Raw genomic sequence first — 14096 nt, forward strand, 5'->3', positions numbered from 1 at the left:
ACAGGAATAATCAAAGTGACGGTGTAATGGTAGACGAGCGCTGATCTACTGTAGATTGCCAGCATGTAATTAGTATGGCTTCTATTGATCTGCACGCGCACTCTGACTTGACAGATCAATTGAGAAAGACGAAAGGGAAGGAGGAGATGAAGGGAGAGTAGGAAGAAGCAGTTGCAAGATGGCAGGATGCGGGTTGAAAAAGTTATCTCGCAGGGGCTAGAGACAGGCAATCAAGCTTCTGGACAGCGGCGAACGTTTTGAAGAAGCCGGCTACAGTATCAAAACAAGGGCAGATGTCACACCTTTCCATTGCATCCTTGACAGGTGCAGTGATTTGTGTTTTGTGATTCTCGCCCGTGCATGCCTTTCAGCTAGAGCTTCATTCCCATTTCCCCTTCAGCCAGACTGTCTCTCACAAGGGCACTGGACGATAACACAAAGCAATCCATTACAGAGGCATAAGGTCTACCAGCTCTCTGTATTAATTCAGAAGTAGCGAGAGAAAATCATAATAATTCTTAGAGAATGGCAGGGGAACTGCTGCTGGATCTATAAATAGATTGAAGTGGTGTAGTCCATGTGCCAGAGCTTTCTTTACTGCACCGCTCTTTCACAGTCAGTCCGGGGGTATCTCTCCATTTATTTAGTTACGAAAGGAGCCTCTCCTCCCACTCATTTCTCTCTCTTCTCCTCTCTCATTGCCTCTTGCTCAGTCTTCTCAATTCTTTTACAGACTTTCTGACTTTCCAACTCTTCCACCCGAAAAAAACACACACAAAAAAAATCTTGTTATCGGTCTTAATCAATGCTGAAATGCGAGACTCAGTCAGTCACAGAAGGTAAAACAGAAGACAGCTTTTTTAAAATACTGTTTAGTAAAGAAAAGTCTGTGCATTTTCCCTACAGCAAAGAATCTCTTTCATCTAAGACAATGGAAGATTGGTTGTTATGCCTCGCAGGAAAGAAATAATGGTCACACAATGTACCCTCTTGAGATATCAAGGCAAGAAGGTGGAAAGAAATTAATTTGCCCAAACAGTGATTCTCTACTAATAGACTGACTAGTGATGTTCTCTCTTTATAAACAAAAGCAGACAATATTGAAATGTTAACGAGTTACTGAGGGTCCATTCTAACAAAGATGTAGATTTAATCTGTAAAAAAAAAAGAAAAAAGAAGGAAGAGTAAATGTACATTCCTGGCAAGTTTTCAGAACAACACTTGGCAGCGTTACATCATTTATAACCTAACAGACCAACTGCGATAGTTGACAGGAAAATCATTGCGCTACACAAACATAACTGGTTTAGAATGTCTTTTCAAGCTTCAATTTTTTGCGGGTGTAGTGTGACACATGAAATTATATTATTCATTGCAAACACAACTGTCAGGGTGTGCTCGCTAATTCTGAGCTCAGTTAAACAGGTTCCTGAAAGGCAGGGTGTTAACCTGAAAATCTGTGGCGTGAATGGGGCTGGTACACCATTTCAAACTTTATCTCAACGTGGTGTCACACCTGCTGCTGTAGATAAAAAACTATGATGACCAAATGTGCAAAAAGCAGTTATGGGTGGAGGGAGAGAGAGGGGGGGGGGAAAGAGAAGAAGGTACACATTGATTGTCAAAGAGACGAAATGTAACCATGCCATCCATCACTGTTGCCTGCCTGTCATCTGTGGAGTTTTCTTGAGAAGCAGGGAAACAGGAGCTACGCTTGCCACTACTCTCTACGGGGCTCCCTTCCACTCTTCTGACTAAGAAAACTCATGCTCTGCCAGTAATAAAAGCTCCTCGAGAGTAGGGCTCTGTGGGACTGAATAACACTTTGCGGTGCAACAAACATTTGAATGATACACCCGTAGGTCAAATGGAGAAAAAGAGAACAAATCGGCAGGCAGGATTAGTCAGATAGAAAACATTACTGTATGTCATCCTACCTGTCTAATGCCAAGTCTGTAGGCGACAATACGGTCCACAGCATTGGGGTTCATCTGGGTCCACTGGAGCTTGAAGCCATAGACTCTGGGCCTGTTCTGCCACAGAGGGCTGTAGGTATCATAGTAGAACTCTGGAGGGTAGGCCTTGCCTGGAGAAAAAAGCACATTAATGATAATACTTAGTATTTTATACTTCATGTTAAGTTTAGATGAAAAAAAAAAGCCTACAAAAAAAAGTACAGTGGAATTTGTGCCTGCAACTCTTGTCTACCTGAATCCCCACACTGGTTAAAAAGCATATTATGAGCTTATTATGTACAATATATAGTAAAATAATATTGTGAATGATTGGTTGACATTGCATGAGTGCTTGTAATTGTGCATTTACCAAACTGTAACACTTCATCACTGGAGGTTTGACTTTCATTACCTATGAACATCTCTGATAGACACACAACAGTAACAGTCTCACATTACAGCTGCATAAACATTGCATGATGGAAGGATGGAAAACACCCTCATTCTTGCCAGTGATGAATAATAATCAAAACACATGCAAGAACTGTGCTGACATATTGGCACTGCTGTGAAAACTTACAGCTGGATGACAGCAGCGCAAACATCTTTGTAAACACATTGACACTGACATATCTGCCGAGAAAAACGTTTTTGGCAGATTTGGAAAAACAATTCAGATCTTACTGTAAAGCATCTGCATGAGTACAGTATACAGAATATGAATGCAAATGGTTAACAAAGGGCAAAAAGCATTCGTTTTTTTGAAAGGTCAGTGTATTTAGGGCTGTATTCAGCGTTTCTCCTATAATTGTACATGTCTGGTGGGCCACCAGACCAAGGACAACCCCCGCCATGCCAAAATATGTGTTTATTTAATGCAAAAAATAAAGGAAAGCATTTGCCTCTGCGCAGCACTGTGTCAAATGTGGATCAACCCCTTTGTCGTTGCCGGGGAAACTCTTGGTAGCGTTGCTCCTTTTAAGAAACAGGGCAGTGCGTAACATGTGTGTAGCAAGTGTGTGGTTGAGCAAGTGCAGAGAGCGAGCAGAAGAAAAGTGACCATGAATGCGAGCGAAGCAGAATAATAGGTTTGCAGTAAATTGTCAATCTGGCAGCTAATATATAGTACAGGCTACAGTTTGTCAGTTAATAAATGTTGCAGCTTCTCAAGACCAAAACAAGTCCTGTCTATTGTTTCCTGAACTGCTGGAAAAGGGAAGGGAGTTGGCTTCAGAGTTAGCAACCTAGCCTAACCTGACAACGGTAAACAGATAACAGAGAGATGTGTGGCTGCTGAGACTCTCCCGAGTTTTGCTCTCCGAGGCTGCCACCACCACCACCACCACCACCCCAAAGTGGTGAATCTAGGGGAAAAACTGGTATTATTATCTAGTGTATTAGATTTCTGAATGCTGCTACTGCAGCTTTTATTTATTATCATTATTTTTGAGATCTTGCATATGTACTGTACACACTAGTCATGCTTGGCTCCTGTGCAGCGGTTTATTTTGCACACCATGCTCTTACACATGGATTTTGAGAGCATGTTAATGTACACTCGTAAATGTTTTATTGTTAACATAGTGAGAATTATTTCAAGCCAAAAAGAGTGCTGAATTAGCATGACAAAGATGTACAGTATCTCTTATCTTCACTATGTTCTGTTTGTTCTATTTTTATCTACTTGATATCACATTCCTTGTTACTGATATGACCCAATTTTCCCTAAAGGATCATTAAAGTTTAATCTTATGTTATATGACTTTCATGCGCTTTCATGGCATTGAATCAAGGCATGTACCCAACTGTAGTATGCACCATGAATGTAAATACATCTGAAGTGTCTGTCCTATTCAGAGAAGATCCTTTTAGAAAGCTGCATGCTTCTACATGCAATCCACCTCCTCCATAAAAGTAATTCAAACTACCACAGAGATCCTCTCAAACCTGTTCTTTCAATAACACGCTTTGCTTTGTTGGAATCTGTGCGGATTTATTTTTCTACAGAACTGTGGCACAAACTGAATAAATCTTTCAGGGTTTTAAGCTTTCCAGTCACAGTCCGCAAGCTGATTTCTGACAGCTGAAGTAGGAGCTGGCAGAACATTGTATTTTAATCAAGATCTAGAAACAATTCTACAGGGTGACTTTCCAGGGAAAGAATAATAATTCACCTCAATGACACGTTGTTGTGTTTGTCCCTATACTATTTAGGCTTGTTTATTGAAGGATGACAATATCCAAGGCAGATGATTTTTAATAGCCGTGGAAAAGACAGAAGAGCGGCCATTGTGAGCTCAGACAAAAGAGGCACAGGGATTTAACGTGCCCACATATAGATGCAGCAAGTAGCTGAGGTACGTCAGGCAGTTGGATGAACCTGTCAAGTAAGTTTATGTCATTAATGAATTATAATGGCATCTTTTTTCCTAAACAGTTTTAATGCTCTCTTGGGTCATGGGTCACACTCAGGGAAGGACACAAACTTATAAAGTTGGGAATGTGTGAGGGTTATGAGTTCAAAGGGTTAAAAGCCTGATTTTAATTCTAGTCTTTGTGTCTTGAGATATCAGGATGAGGGAAAAAAGTTAAAAGATAAGGCTGGTGGCATTTCTGATCACTTCCATTTTTCTGAAATCCCATGGAAAGACCAAAACCAACAATGAATTGATCGTACTTGAAAATATTGAGTATTTCCAGAGCATAATGTAGTTAATTCATCTGTGTCAGAGAGGTCCATTTGATTTTTTCTAGCATAGACGCCTTTATTTGATAGTAGAGAGACAGGAAATTATGGGAGAGAGAGGGGGGTGTGACATGCAGAAAGGTCCGCCGGCCGGGACTTGAACCGGGGTCCACTGCGTATACGGCATGTGCTCTTAACCACTCGACCACCTGCGCACCAGAGAGGTCCATTGTTGCCCAAAAGCTATTAAACACATCACTGAGACATGTTGTTGCAAGGGGTGACATGCCATTACCATGAACACTGCCACAGTAATTTATTTTGGGGCAATCCCACATACATCCACAATTGAAAATAGTCAGCATCAAATTCTCTATTTACTGCTCTTTTAGCAACAGTTGAAAACTACAGTGTTCAGCTATTTTAGGAAATGACTTAGCCTTTTAAAAAAATGTATACATTACAAAAAAAAGTGGATTTATAAAACAATTTCTGACCCATTTTTAAAGATCGTTGTCTCCAGCAAAAATGAATCCACTTTGGGTTGACTGTCACAGTCAGAGTAGGGAAGCAATAAATTATCGAGAAATAGACCAACATACTGTTTTGGTCTTTCCATTGGATTTGTTGACAATAATATAAATATAGAACAATGCTAGCTTTATCCTTTGATGAAGAATTCATATAAAGTTAGGAAAAGACCTGTTAGGAGAATCTGACTGAATATTCACTCAACTGTACAATCATGTGACATTAGTAAAACTGATGTGAAATGCCCCAGATAGGCATTTTCCACTATAACAAGGAAAACAATATGGGGCAAACACTGCAGTGAGAAAAGATAATACATAATACAATAGTCAATTTCATTAATTTTTAATTGAACTGTACCCAATCTCAGACGTAAACACGCACTTCAGATGTAATCATTCATAATGTAGGAGGAAAAAAAACAACAAGATTAGCGGTTCCATTTGGCGTCCGACTGGTTTGATCAATTCTCATAATCGGCCATGATAATGAGTCAAAATCAACACCGTAGGCATTTTGTTCTGCTTTTTAGACAATAAATCAGATTAATGATGCTTTGGGCAGCTAATCGCAGATCACTCAGCCTTTACATGGATGAGGCTATTTAAAATAAAATATTTTAATCTGGAGGAAAAGTAGGCTCATTCATCAACCAGATAAAATCATTCAGAGAGAAAAAAAACAAGCTGCAGAAGGAGAAGTTAATTAAACAATGTAATTCATTTTTAAATGTTTTAATCTTTTCATGTTGAGGTAAATGAGCAGTTCAAAAGGTCAAGTTGGTGATGACATCAGCAGCTTATTGCAGGTTAAAGCTTTTTGTTTTATAACCAAGCGGTAACCTACCGGGCTGAAAAATGAGGCCAAAGAAGAAGGGCCAAAATCTGCAGTTTCTCAAATGGCCACTTGTTTCAGGCTGGTACAAACAATGGTTTTGGTCTCAATATCTATTTATCCTGTTAATGACAACTGTATGGGGGGTGAATTTTTATATAGCTTCTTAAAGTTAAGCATAATGAATTATTTCAGTGTGTTTTAATTGTAACATTTTGGTCAATTAGAAAAGGCTTCAGCTACTAGATGTAAAACATATCTAAGGCGTTGGATGTGAGTTGTGGGTTTTAAGCATGTTTTTCACTAGCAAATATTAACATTAGCATTAGCACTATCACTTTTAACCACAGACTGTAAACACGCCGTGCTAATCAAGCTAGCAGTTACCATTAGTGTCAGCTCCACTCTCTTGTGTAAATATGGACACTACTGTCTCCACAGAACCAAAATGGCAGCGGTGAAAATGCAAACTCGAAGCTTCAAAACAGGAGTCCACAAACCAATACGTGATGTCACGGTGGCTACGTCCGTTATTTTTTACAGTCCATGTTTATAACTGAAGATGTTGTAACACAAACAGCTGCTAATGCCACTACAAAAACATATTTTCCAACAGAAAAAAAGAGGATAATTACTGTCTGCACTTGAGCTTGGCACTGTTTTGCTGTGCAGAGCCAGCTGTGTTTACACGCTGTATACTGTACAGCAAATTACATAAGTTACATAAGCAGTCCTGGCAGACCCTGCACTGTAAAAACACCAAATTGCAATATATTGTTTGGAAAAAATAAAGATATATATATATATATAATTTTAAAAAAATACATAGTTTTTTGCATTTTAATTTCTTTTAATATTCAGCATAGAAAACTGTAGCAACAAATCAAGTCAGTCCTCAGTGAGAATGTCTGTTAACTTTTGCTGCATTGTGGAAACATTTCACTTTTTTAACTAATCGAATCAAATAAGTTAGAAAAATGTACTACCTTTACATGCACACTGATACACACCTATTATTCCAATTATGACAATATTGCACATATGATACAGGTCATTATGCTGATAATACTTGGGTTTCAGGAGCATTCATTGGACAGTGGATACTGAATATGCATCTCGACTGGGGTCTTTACTGCAGTTTGCGACACACAGCCCTCTTTCCTGTTTACGCCTGCTCAGGCAAAATAACATATTCTGGAGCAGTAAGGCAGTCAGAGGAGAGGAATGAGAGGAGACTGGAGAGCTGTTCAGAGAGGGCTGGAATAAACACAGTGCGCCTTCTCCACAACGGGGCAGGAGGGATTTGGTTATTATCCTGACACGCAGCCATGAACTGACAGTGATGACTCGGTTTGATGCACCAAAAACACTCAGCGGTGTAGTAAAACATCATGGGATAACCTAGGTCCTGGATGTGCCTGTAACTATAAATTCATAATATCAGTCATATCAATATCCCTTATACATTTCAGGCAGCAGCTCACTAATGTTTTCCATCTCGCCAGTTTACTTCACTGCCTGTGGAGATCTTGTGATTCCCCTTCCCATTGGAGCAACACTGAAAACCTGCTGCATGTAAACGGGAATATAAGTGGGATATTCATTTTCATTAGCCATGTAAACAGCTCAGAAGGAATACTGTCTTTTTAGAATAAAGGAAAAACATTTTGTGCATGTAAATGTTTATATCTTTACACAATGACGCCTTGCTTGTTTTTGAAATCCTGCAGTTTTGCCCCTCCATCATTGAGCTAGTTTGTGGCCAGAAAGGACGATGTCAGAGCCACAAGGTCCACGTTTAGAGGGGACTGCACTGTTCCTTTTAGAGTATGAGTATGTTTGGATGTTCAGCCATGTCCTCTGTCCTTCTCTGTCTGCACTACTGGAACACTCTCCCCTCATATAATGGGCCTTAAAAAACCCTTTCACTCGTCAAAAAACCCCTCTGAAACAGTCTCAAACAACCCCAGAGCTGTACCCATCACTAAATCTCTAGCTTCGATGAGTATCACCATCAGACTTTTTTGTGAACATTGCTTTCATTCACTCTATTTTTTATTAATAATGTGCTGTTTACATTTACATTACGTTTATTTTTTAATTTTCATTTCTTTTTTATTGTGATTTAAGTTGTTGACCTGCCTAGGGACTATAGATGTAAACTACCCTCTTGGCCAACTCTAACATATTTGCATTGAAGTGTGAACTAAAATGTTGATTGATGTGTACTTTCTCTGCAAAATAAATCTTAAATAAATAAAACTAAATAAAACTATGACTCAAATGCAGTAAGTGCCAACACATCGCAACGCAACATTTCAAAATATGGATTTGACATTTGGGGACTCACAGCTGTCACTGCTTTACCACAAAAAAACCCAAAAAACATTAGGAAAGTTTAACACTTCTTGACATTATAACTAATCTGTTGTTGGCTTGGCTTACTATCTTGAGTCCGTCTACTAAGTTACATAAACTACTTTTTAAAAAAAAAAACAATTTACAGAACAAGTCATTTTAATCTATCTGTTAAACCTAAAAAAACATAACATTGATTAAAAACAGTGGTGGCCTGATTTAGTTTTTATTTTTCTCAGTGTCTTTATTTTCCAGTGTCATTCTTGTTCATACAGAACGGCTGATAAAGAAATGAAACGCCTGTAATTTAAAGTGGAGCAAAGGCAAAAAGGTTAATTAAACTGACTCCTATCATTACATGTTTTCATCAGCTGTCTTTGAAGATTCCCACACAGACTCTACTCTAGGAACAGATGCCAGAAAGGATTGTATTCACAAAAGTGCAGATTGTGTCAAAGTAATAAAAACACTATATTCGCTTAGCTTAAATGTTTACAGTAACCTATTTTATGTTGTCTTTTGAGGGGGAAAAAATATTTTCAAAGGAAATGTTTAATGCTTACAGTAAAGGCTGATAAAAACTGGTTAATTGTTGTATTTTATTCAAATACACAATGCAATGAAGCAAAATTGCACTAATAATAATACGATATGTGTGGTGAAGCACATTACCTAACCAAATTACACTGCTTGAAACAGATAACCCTGGGTGGGAGACATCAAACATAAAGTACACAAGGCTTAATTGATTTTTTAAAATCCTGTTTATAACACCAGAACCAATGCAATGATTCATAACAGCTCAGTGAAACCCTTCAGGCAAGAAGTTGACCTTGTTTGCAGACTTGCTTTTCATTTTTTAAGGGTTTATGAACATGTTTTCTTCTTCGGGAAAACATTTTGTCCCACCATATGCTATGCGTTGCTATATGGCGCTGGGCTGATATGTGATGTAGGTGTATGTGTGCACTTTTGTGGCAGAGTTGACACTTACATATGGTTGCACAGCTGGCCAAAACAAACCCAACACCAGCACACACACGAAGAGCTAACTGACTATAGGGAAAAAGCATTAGAGACATTTAAAGACTTGGTGGTAATTGCCTGGTTGTGTCCTTCTGGGATAGAGAATGAAATCTCTCTGTAGCTCTTTTCTTAAAGGGAAATGGCACTGAACTCATGATGAGTCACGTCCACCCTGACTATTCAGCGAATTCTTCCTCAACTCCCGTCGTGATCATGTGAACTGGAATTGAATTTTATTTGTCTTGACCCTGTGAGTCAAGTCAAGTCAAGTCAATTTTATTTGCATAACCCAATGTCATAAATCACAAATATGCCACAGGAGGCTCTACAGTCTGTACAGCAATACAACATCCTCTGTCCTTGGACCCTCAATTTGAATAAGGAAAAAATCCCTAAAAAACCCTTTAACGGGGAACGGAAATTCGAAGAAACCTCAGGAGTAGAGTAGAACACAAATTACAGACTACAGCATTTACACCATTTAACATAATTATAATGGATTTATAATATATATAAATAATGTGACTTTTGGTTTTATCCTTCTTGATCAGTGTAAAATAGGAGGCACTCTAGAAAGACTAATCTTTTGATAGTGTATAATAAATATATAATATAAATACAAAAGAAGCACAGTCACAAAAGCAGTCACAAAAAAATAAAGTTTAGAAAAAGATAAAAAATGAATGGAATAGATTGTGTCCGTCCTTCAAGTCTGACAGACTCTCAGTCTGATCACAGATAACATAATTCATATGCTGCCTTTTTACTCTGAACATGTAACGTCAGTCATTACAGTACAGGATCAATGAATGTCAATGTGTCTCTTTGAGCTGTGTAGACTCTTCAAAATCATTTGCCGTTTACTGCAGGGGCAGAAGTTAATCCAGGTGAAATGGACACAGACTATGAATGGAGATAGTTGAGTTACTTCAAGTCCAAGTCAAGTCTGGAACTCAAAGCTAAGGCACACATGTTCATTGGAGACCATAACTGATAAAGTTTATAAAATGAGAGAAGGAAATTAGATAGAGGAATGAGCAGGTTTGCAGGTAAAGTCAGTTTAGTTTTTGTCTTCTTTTCGGAAATGTGGAAAATGAAAAAGACAAAAATAAGACCAAACAAAACAAATTATACAAGCTTAAAAAAAAGACAAAAGAGGACTATTTGAACAAAAATCACAAAAAGCCAAAATAATAAATCAGGATGGCAAAAACATTACTCAACTCAGATGATGGACTAAATAATAGTTTTATATTAAAATAGAATGAATACAGGAAAGCAAGTGCAGATGAAATAGTGATTGAGACAGTAAGTGTATGTGTGTGTGTGTGATCATGTTTTTTTGGGCCAGATCCTGATCCTGATTAAATATGTATTTGTGTGTGTGTCTCCTGTTCAAGGTTTTTTGGGCCAGATCCTGATCCGAGTGATTAAATATGTATCTGGCACAATTAAATAACAGGTGTAGCCTGCTAAATCTAGCGCACCTTTGAATTGATTGAAATACTAAAGGTCCTGGTTCAAACACCTCAAGTTTATAAAATCTAAATCATACATATGATAAGATATGAAAGTTACAAGAGAAAGCCACTCCTGAAATTGACGTGATACACTAAAGAGGACCTGTCAGTGTGTTGGAGCTGAACTACAAACAAACACTCAGTCCATTGTATAGTGGTGTTACAGAGAGGAGCGTCATCCCATGTGAAGGATCTTTGGCAGAGTACAGGCACCAGGGAAGGGTGAGGGAAGCACACAAACCCTACAATAGCCAAGTTTTTTTTTATTACTTTCCAACATCATGTGCAATATTACTTGTTATGACTTTTTCAATATCATTGCCAATATTACCTTTCAAGATCATATGCAATATTACTTTTCTATTTTACTGAATTTATCTCACTTTTATTGTTATTTTAGTATATTGGCTATTCTTTTATTGTTGTTCTATTAGGTACTGGTGTTAGGATTCATTCCTTATACACTTCACATGTATTATTCTATTGTTTTTATTCTTATAGTGTTGTAATTTTTAAACAATCTGTGGCACAAGAATTTCCTTTGGGGTTAATAAAGTTCTATCTTATCTTAATTTTTGCCTGCAGCGAATATAACCAGCCCTGGCAATGTTTGTCATTTCAGCCTGCACATGCAGCGGTTATTGCAGGCTACAAATGATAAGCTGCTAGGTGAATGTTTTGAACACTGCTCTTTGCTAGTAAGGAGCAGGAGAGATATCGGATTTGTTAGTGTCAGAGCTCAGCAAATGTGTATTTTGTCAACCTTGGTGTGAGAACTAGAGTCACACAGGTGTGCCCAAATCATTTTTCCCATTACAGCTTACAACACTAGCAGGATACAGTGAACAAAACACAGTAATCAGTGTCCCGAGCATAACTAGTGTGTGTCAAAATAAAAGAAACATCTTCCTACTAAAGCATACGCAGATATCTCATTCCGACTGAGTTTGGGACTCATGTTCCACAATGTGATTTCTGCATCATTAGGGACAATAGCTACAAAAAAGGGAACCTGGAACCACTACAACAAGTACATCATTATGGAGGATCTGAATTCATTTCATGAGCTATCTCATAAAATGCACACAATACATATATGAACATTGTGGCTGCAAATTTAATTGTTCTTCTCTTTGAATTCATGATAAGCTGCCAAAAAGAGGAATTATAACAGGCGAGGGAGAGAGATGAGAAACATAATTTGCTTTTTTTTGTGAATTTCTGAATTCCAGCTAAACAAAACTACAATACAGTGTGTATTTTAGGGAGACTGGTCAATGAAGTGAAAGGGGGAGTTAGATGTTTGAGCCAACTCTGCAGTATTATTATTTTATCATGTCTAATTTTAGCAGTAATTGGACAAATGTGATCTAAATACAGTTTGTGTTACATTTGTGTATTCACTGACCCATGTTTCACCCTATCGCTATCAGTACACACTATCACTTTATCTGTACACAGTTGCAGCCTGAGGACAGGATGTACAGTAAATGCAGACTTGCAACTTCTGAATAAACCAACTAATGCATCCGAGTGGAATAAAGTCAGAGATGAAAAAGCTGCATGGGGAATCATGAGGAAGACAGTGAGATATTTCTCTCTATCTCTCAGTTCTTACTCTTCACAGGAGCATGATTTCCCATGTTCCCATGACAGACAGACTGAGCCAAAGCTCAGTGGTACACATTACATCCCTCTGAGGGGTCTCTCCCCTGGCACAATTTAATGGCCAACTTGGCCATTACAGCCAACTCACTGTTTCCACAGATGTCCCAACGGCTTGGCACATGAGCATCCATGCACATGCACACACACTCTCCCCTGGCACAACATAGTTTTTGTGGTGACAGCGTTTGTATTAGCCTGAAAATGGCCTGCTGCCCAACTTTGTATTTGCATGTGTCTGTCGGCATGGTAACATGTATGTTTTTGCATGGTATGTTTACTGGATGACTGAGTTTAATTGATCTAACGCAGTTTCGGGCCAAAACTCCTGGCTGATATGTTTATTACACATTAACACAGTCCAAGAGGATGTAAGGGGGAGAGTGGTGAGGTGATATCCACTGGGGTGTTAACCTGTAAAGTGAGTACACCCACCCCAACCATCACCCAACTGCATGCAACATAACAAATATGGAGCAGAGCCGTTAATATCCACTTTCGCACCAGAAGAATATTTATTTCAGCCACACTGAACAATGATAATCTCATACAGTATGGTGGTGAGCTTCAGGATAAAATTAAAAATGTTAAAGAATAAGAGCTGGAGTTAAAATTTCATGGATGATAGGAGGAACCAAAGTGGATTTTCTGCACCATGCTCCTTCAGTCAGGGGGCTACTAAAAGAACCTCCATACCTTTGGCAACTATTGAGTCCAGATGGTGGGAATCTGGAGCATTGGGCAGGAGGAATGGAGCGATGGTGGGAGAGAGAGGGAAGGAGGGAAGGAGGATGAAAGGGAACGAAGGGGAGTGGAGGTAGAGGAAGAGGGAGGGAGCGTGAACAGGCAAAACCCCAGCCCTGTTGAGAAAAACAAATGGCTGGAGGGAACAACATGCCTCTGTCTCTCTGCTCTACCAGTTTCATCAGGGAGGACTGATTTATGACACATACAGGGGAGATGTCCATCTTTCTTTACAGGCAAGCAGGAGAGATAGATAGGACAATAGAGAGATGTTTAGAATGAGTACGATTAAAAGAAAATGTGGGCAAAGAGAGAAGGAAAAAGAAAGAGAAAAGCCATGATGAGGAGAAAGCAATAGATAGAGAGAAATGGACAGTATCAAAGAGGAGAGCAACCTAAGTGGCAAAGGATCAAAGTGACAAATACTCCTCCTGTGACCCTGCAGCTCCTGTCTCTAATGGAGGTCTGGGAGATTGAAACCCTGGCCAGAGTTCCTGCGGTCACTCAGCATGGCCAATCTAATTTGGTGCTGTCATAACAAGCAACTAGGAGATTGACACTTGCAGCTCTTAATGAAAAAAGAAAAAGAAAAAAAAAACCCTCAAGTAATCTAAAAAAAATATTAAAAAGGGGGGGTAAGTGTGATCTGAGACGACAGGTTTACTATGTGAGACAGAAAAAGAAAACGACTTGATGGACGTGTCCCATTCAGATTGACAATCTCCGAACTTTTCCCTTTCATTCTCCTTTTAAATTAATTGTCTATCACACATAGAG

At 38.8% G+C, this 14096-nt stretch overlaps 1 protein-coding gene across 1 annotated transcript in view; it reads right to left on the minus strand.

Moving 5' to 3' along the window:
* LOC133997289 (MAM domain-containing glycosylphosphatidylinositol anchor protein 2-like) overlaps positions 1-14096 on the minus strand; it is a 179082-nt gene that overhangs the window by 32647 nt on the left and 132339 nt on the right. The window contains exon 11 of the mRNA XM_062436852.1: positions 1938-2086. Coding sequence (XP_062292836.1) covers positions 1938-2086 — 149 coding nt within the window. The remainder of the gene's footprint in view (positions 1-1937; positions 2087-14096) is intronic.

The sequence above is a fragment of the Scomber scombrus genome, chromosome 17 (genome assembly GCF_963691925.1).
Source record: "Scomber scombrus chromosome 17, fScoSco1.1, whole genome shotgun sequence".
NCBI lineage: Eukaryota > Metazoa > Chordata > Actinopteri > Scombriformes > Scombridae > Scomber > Scomber scombrus.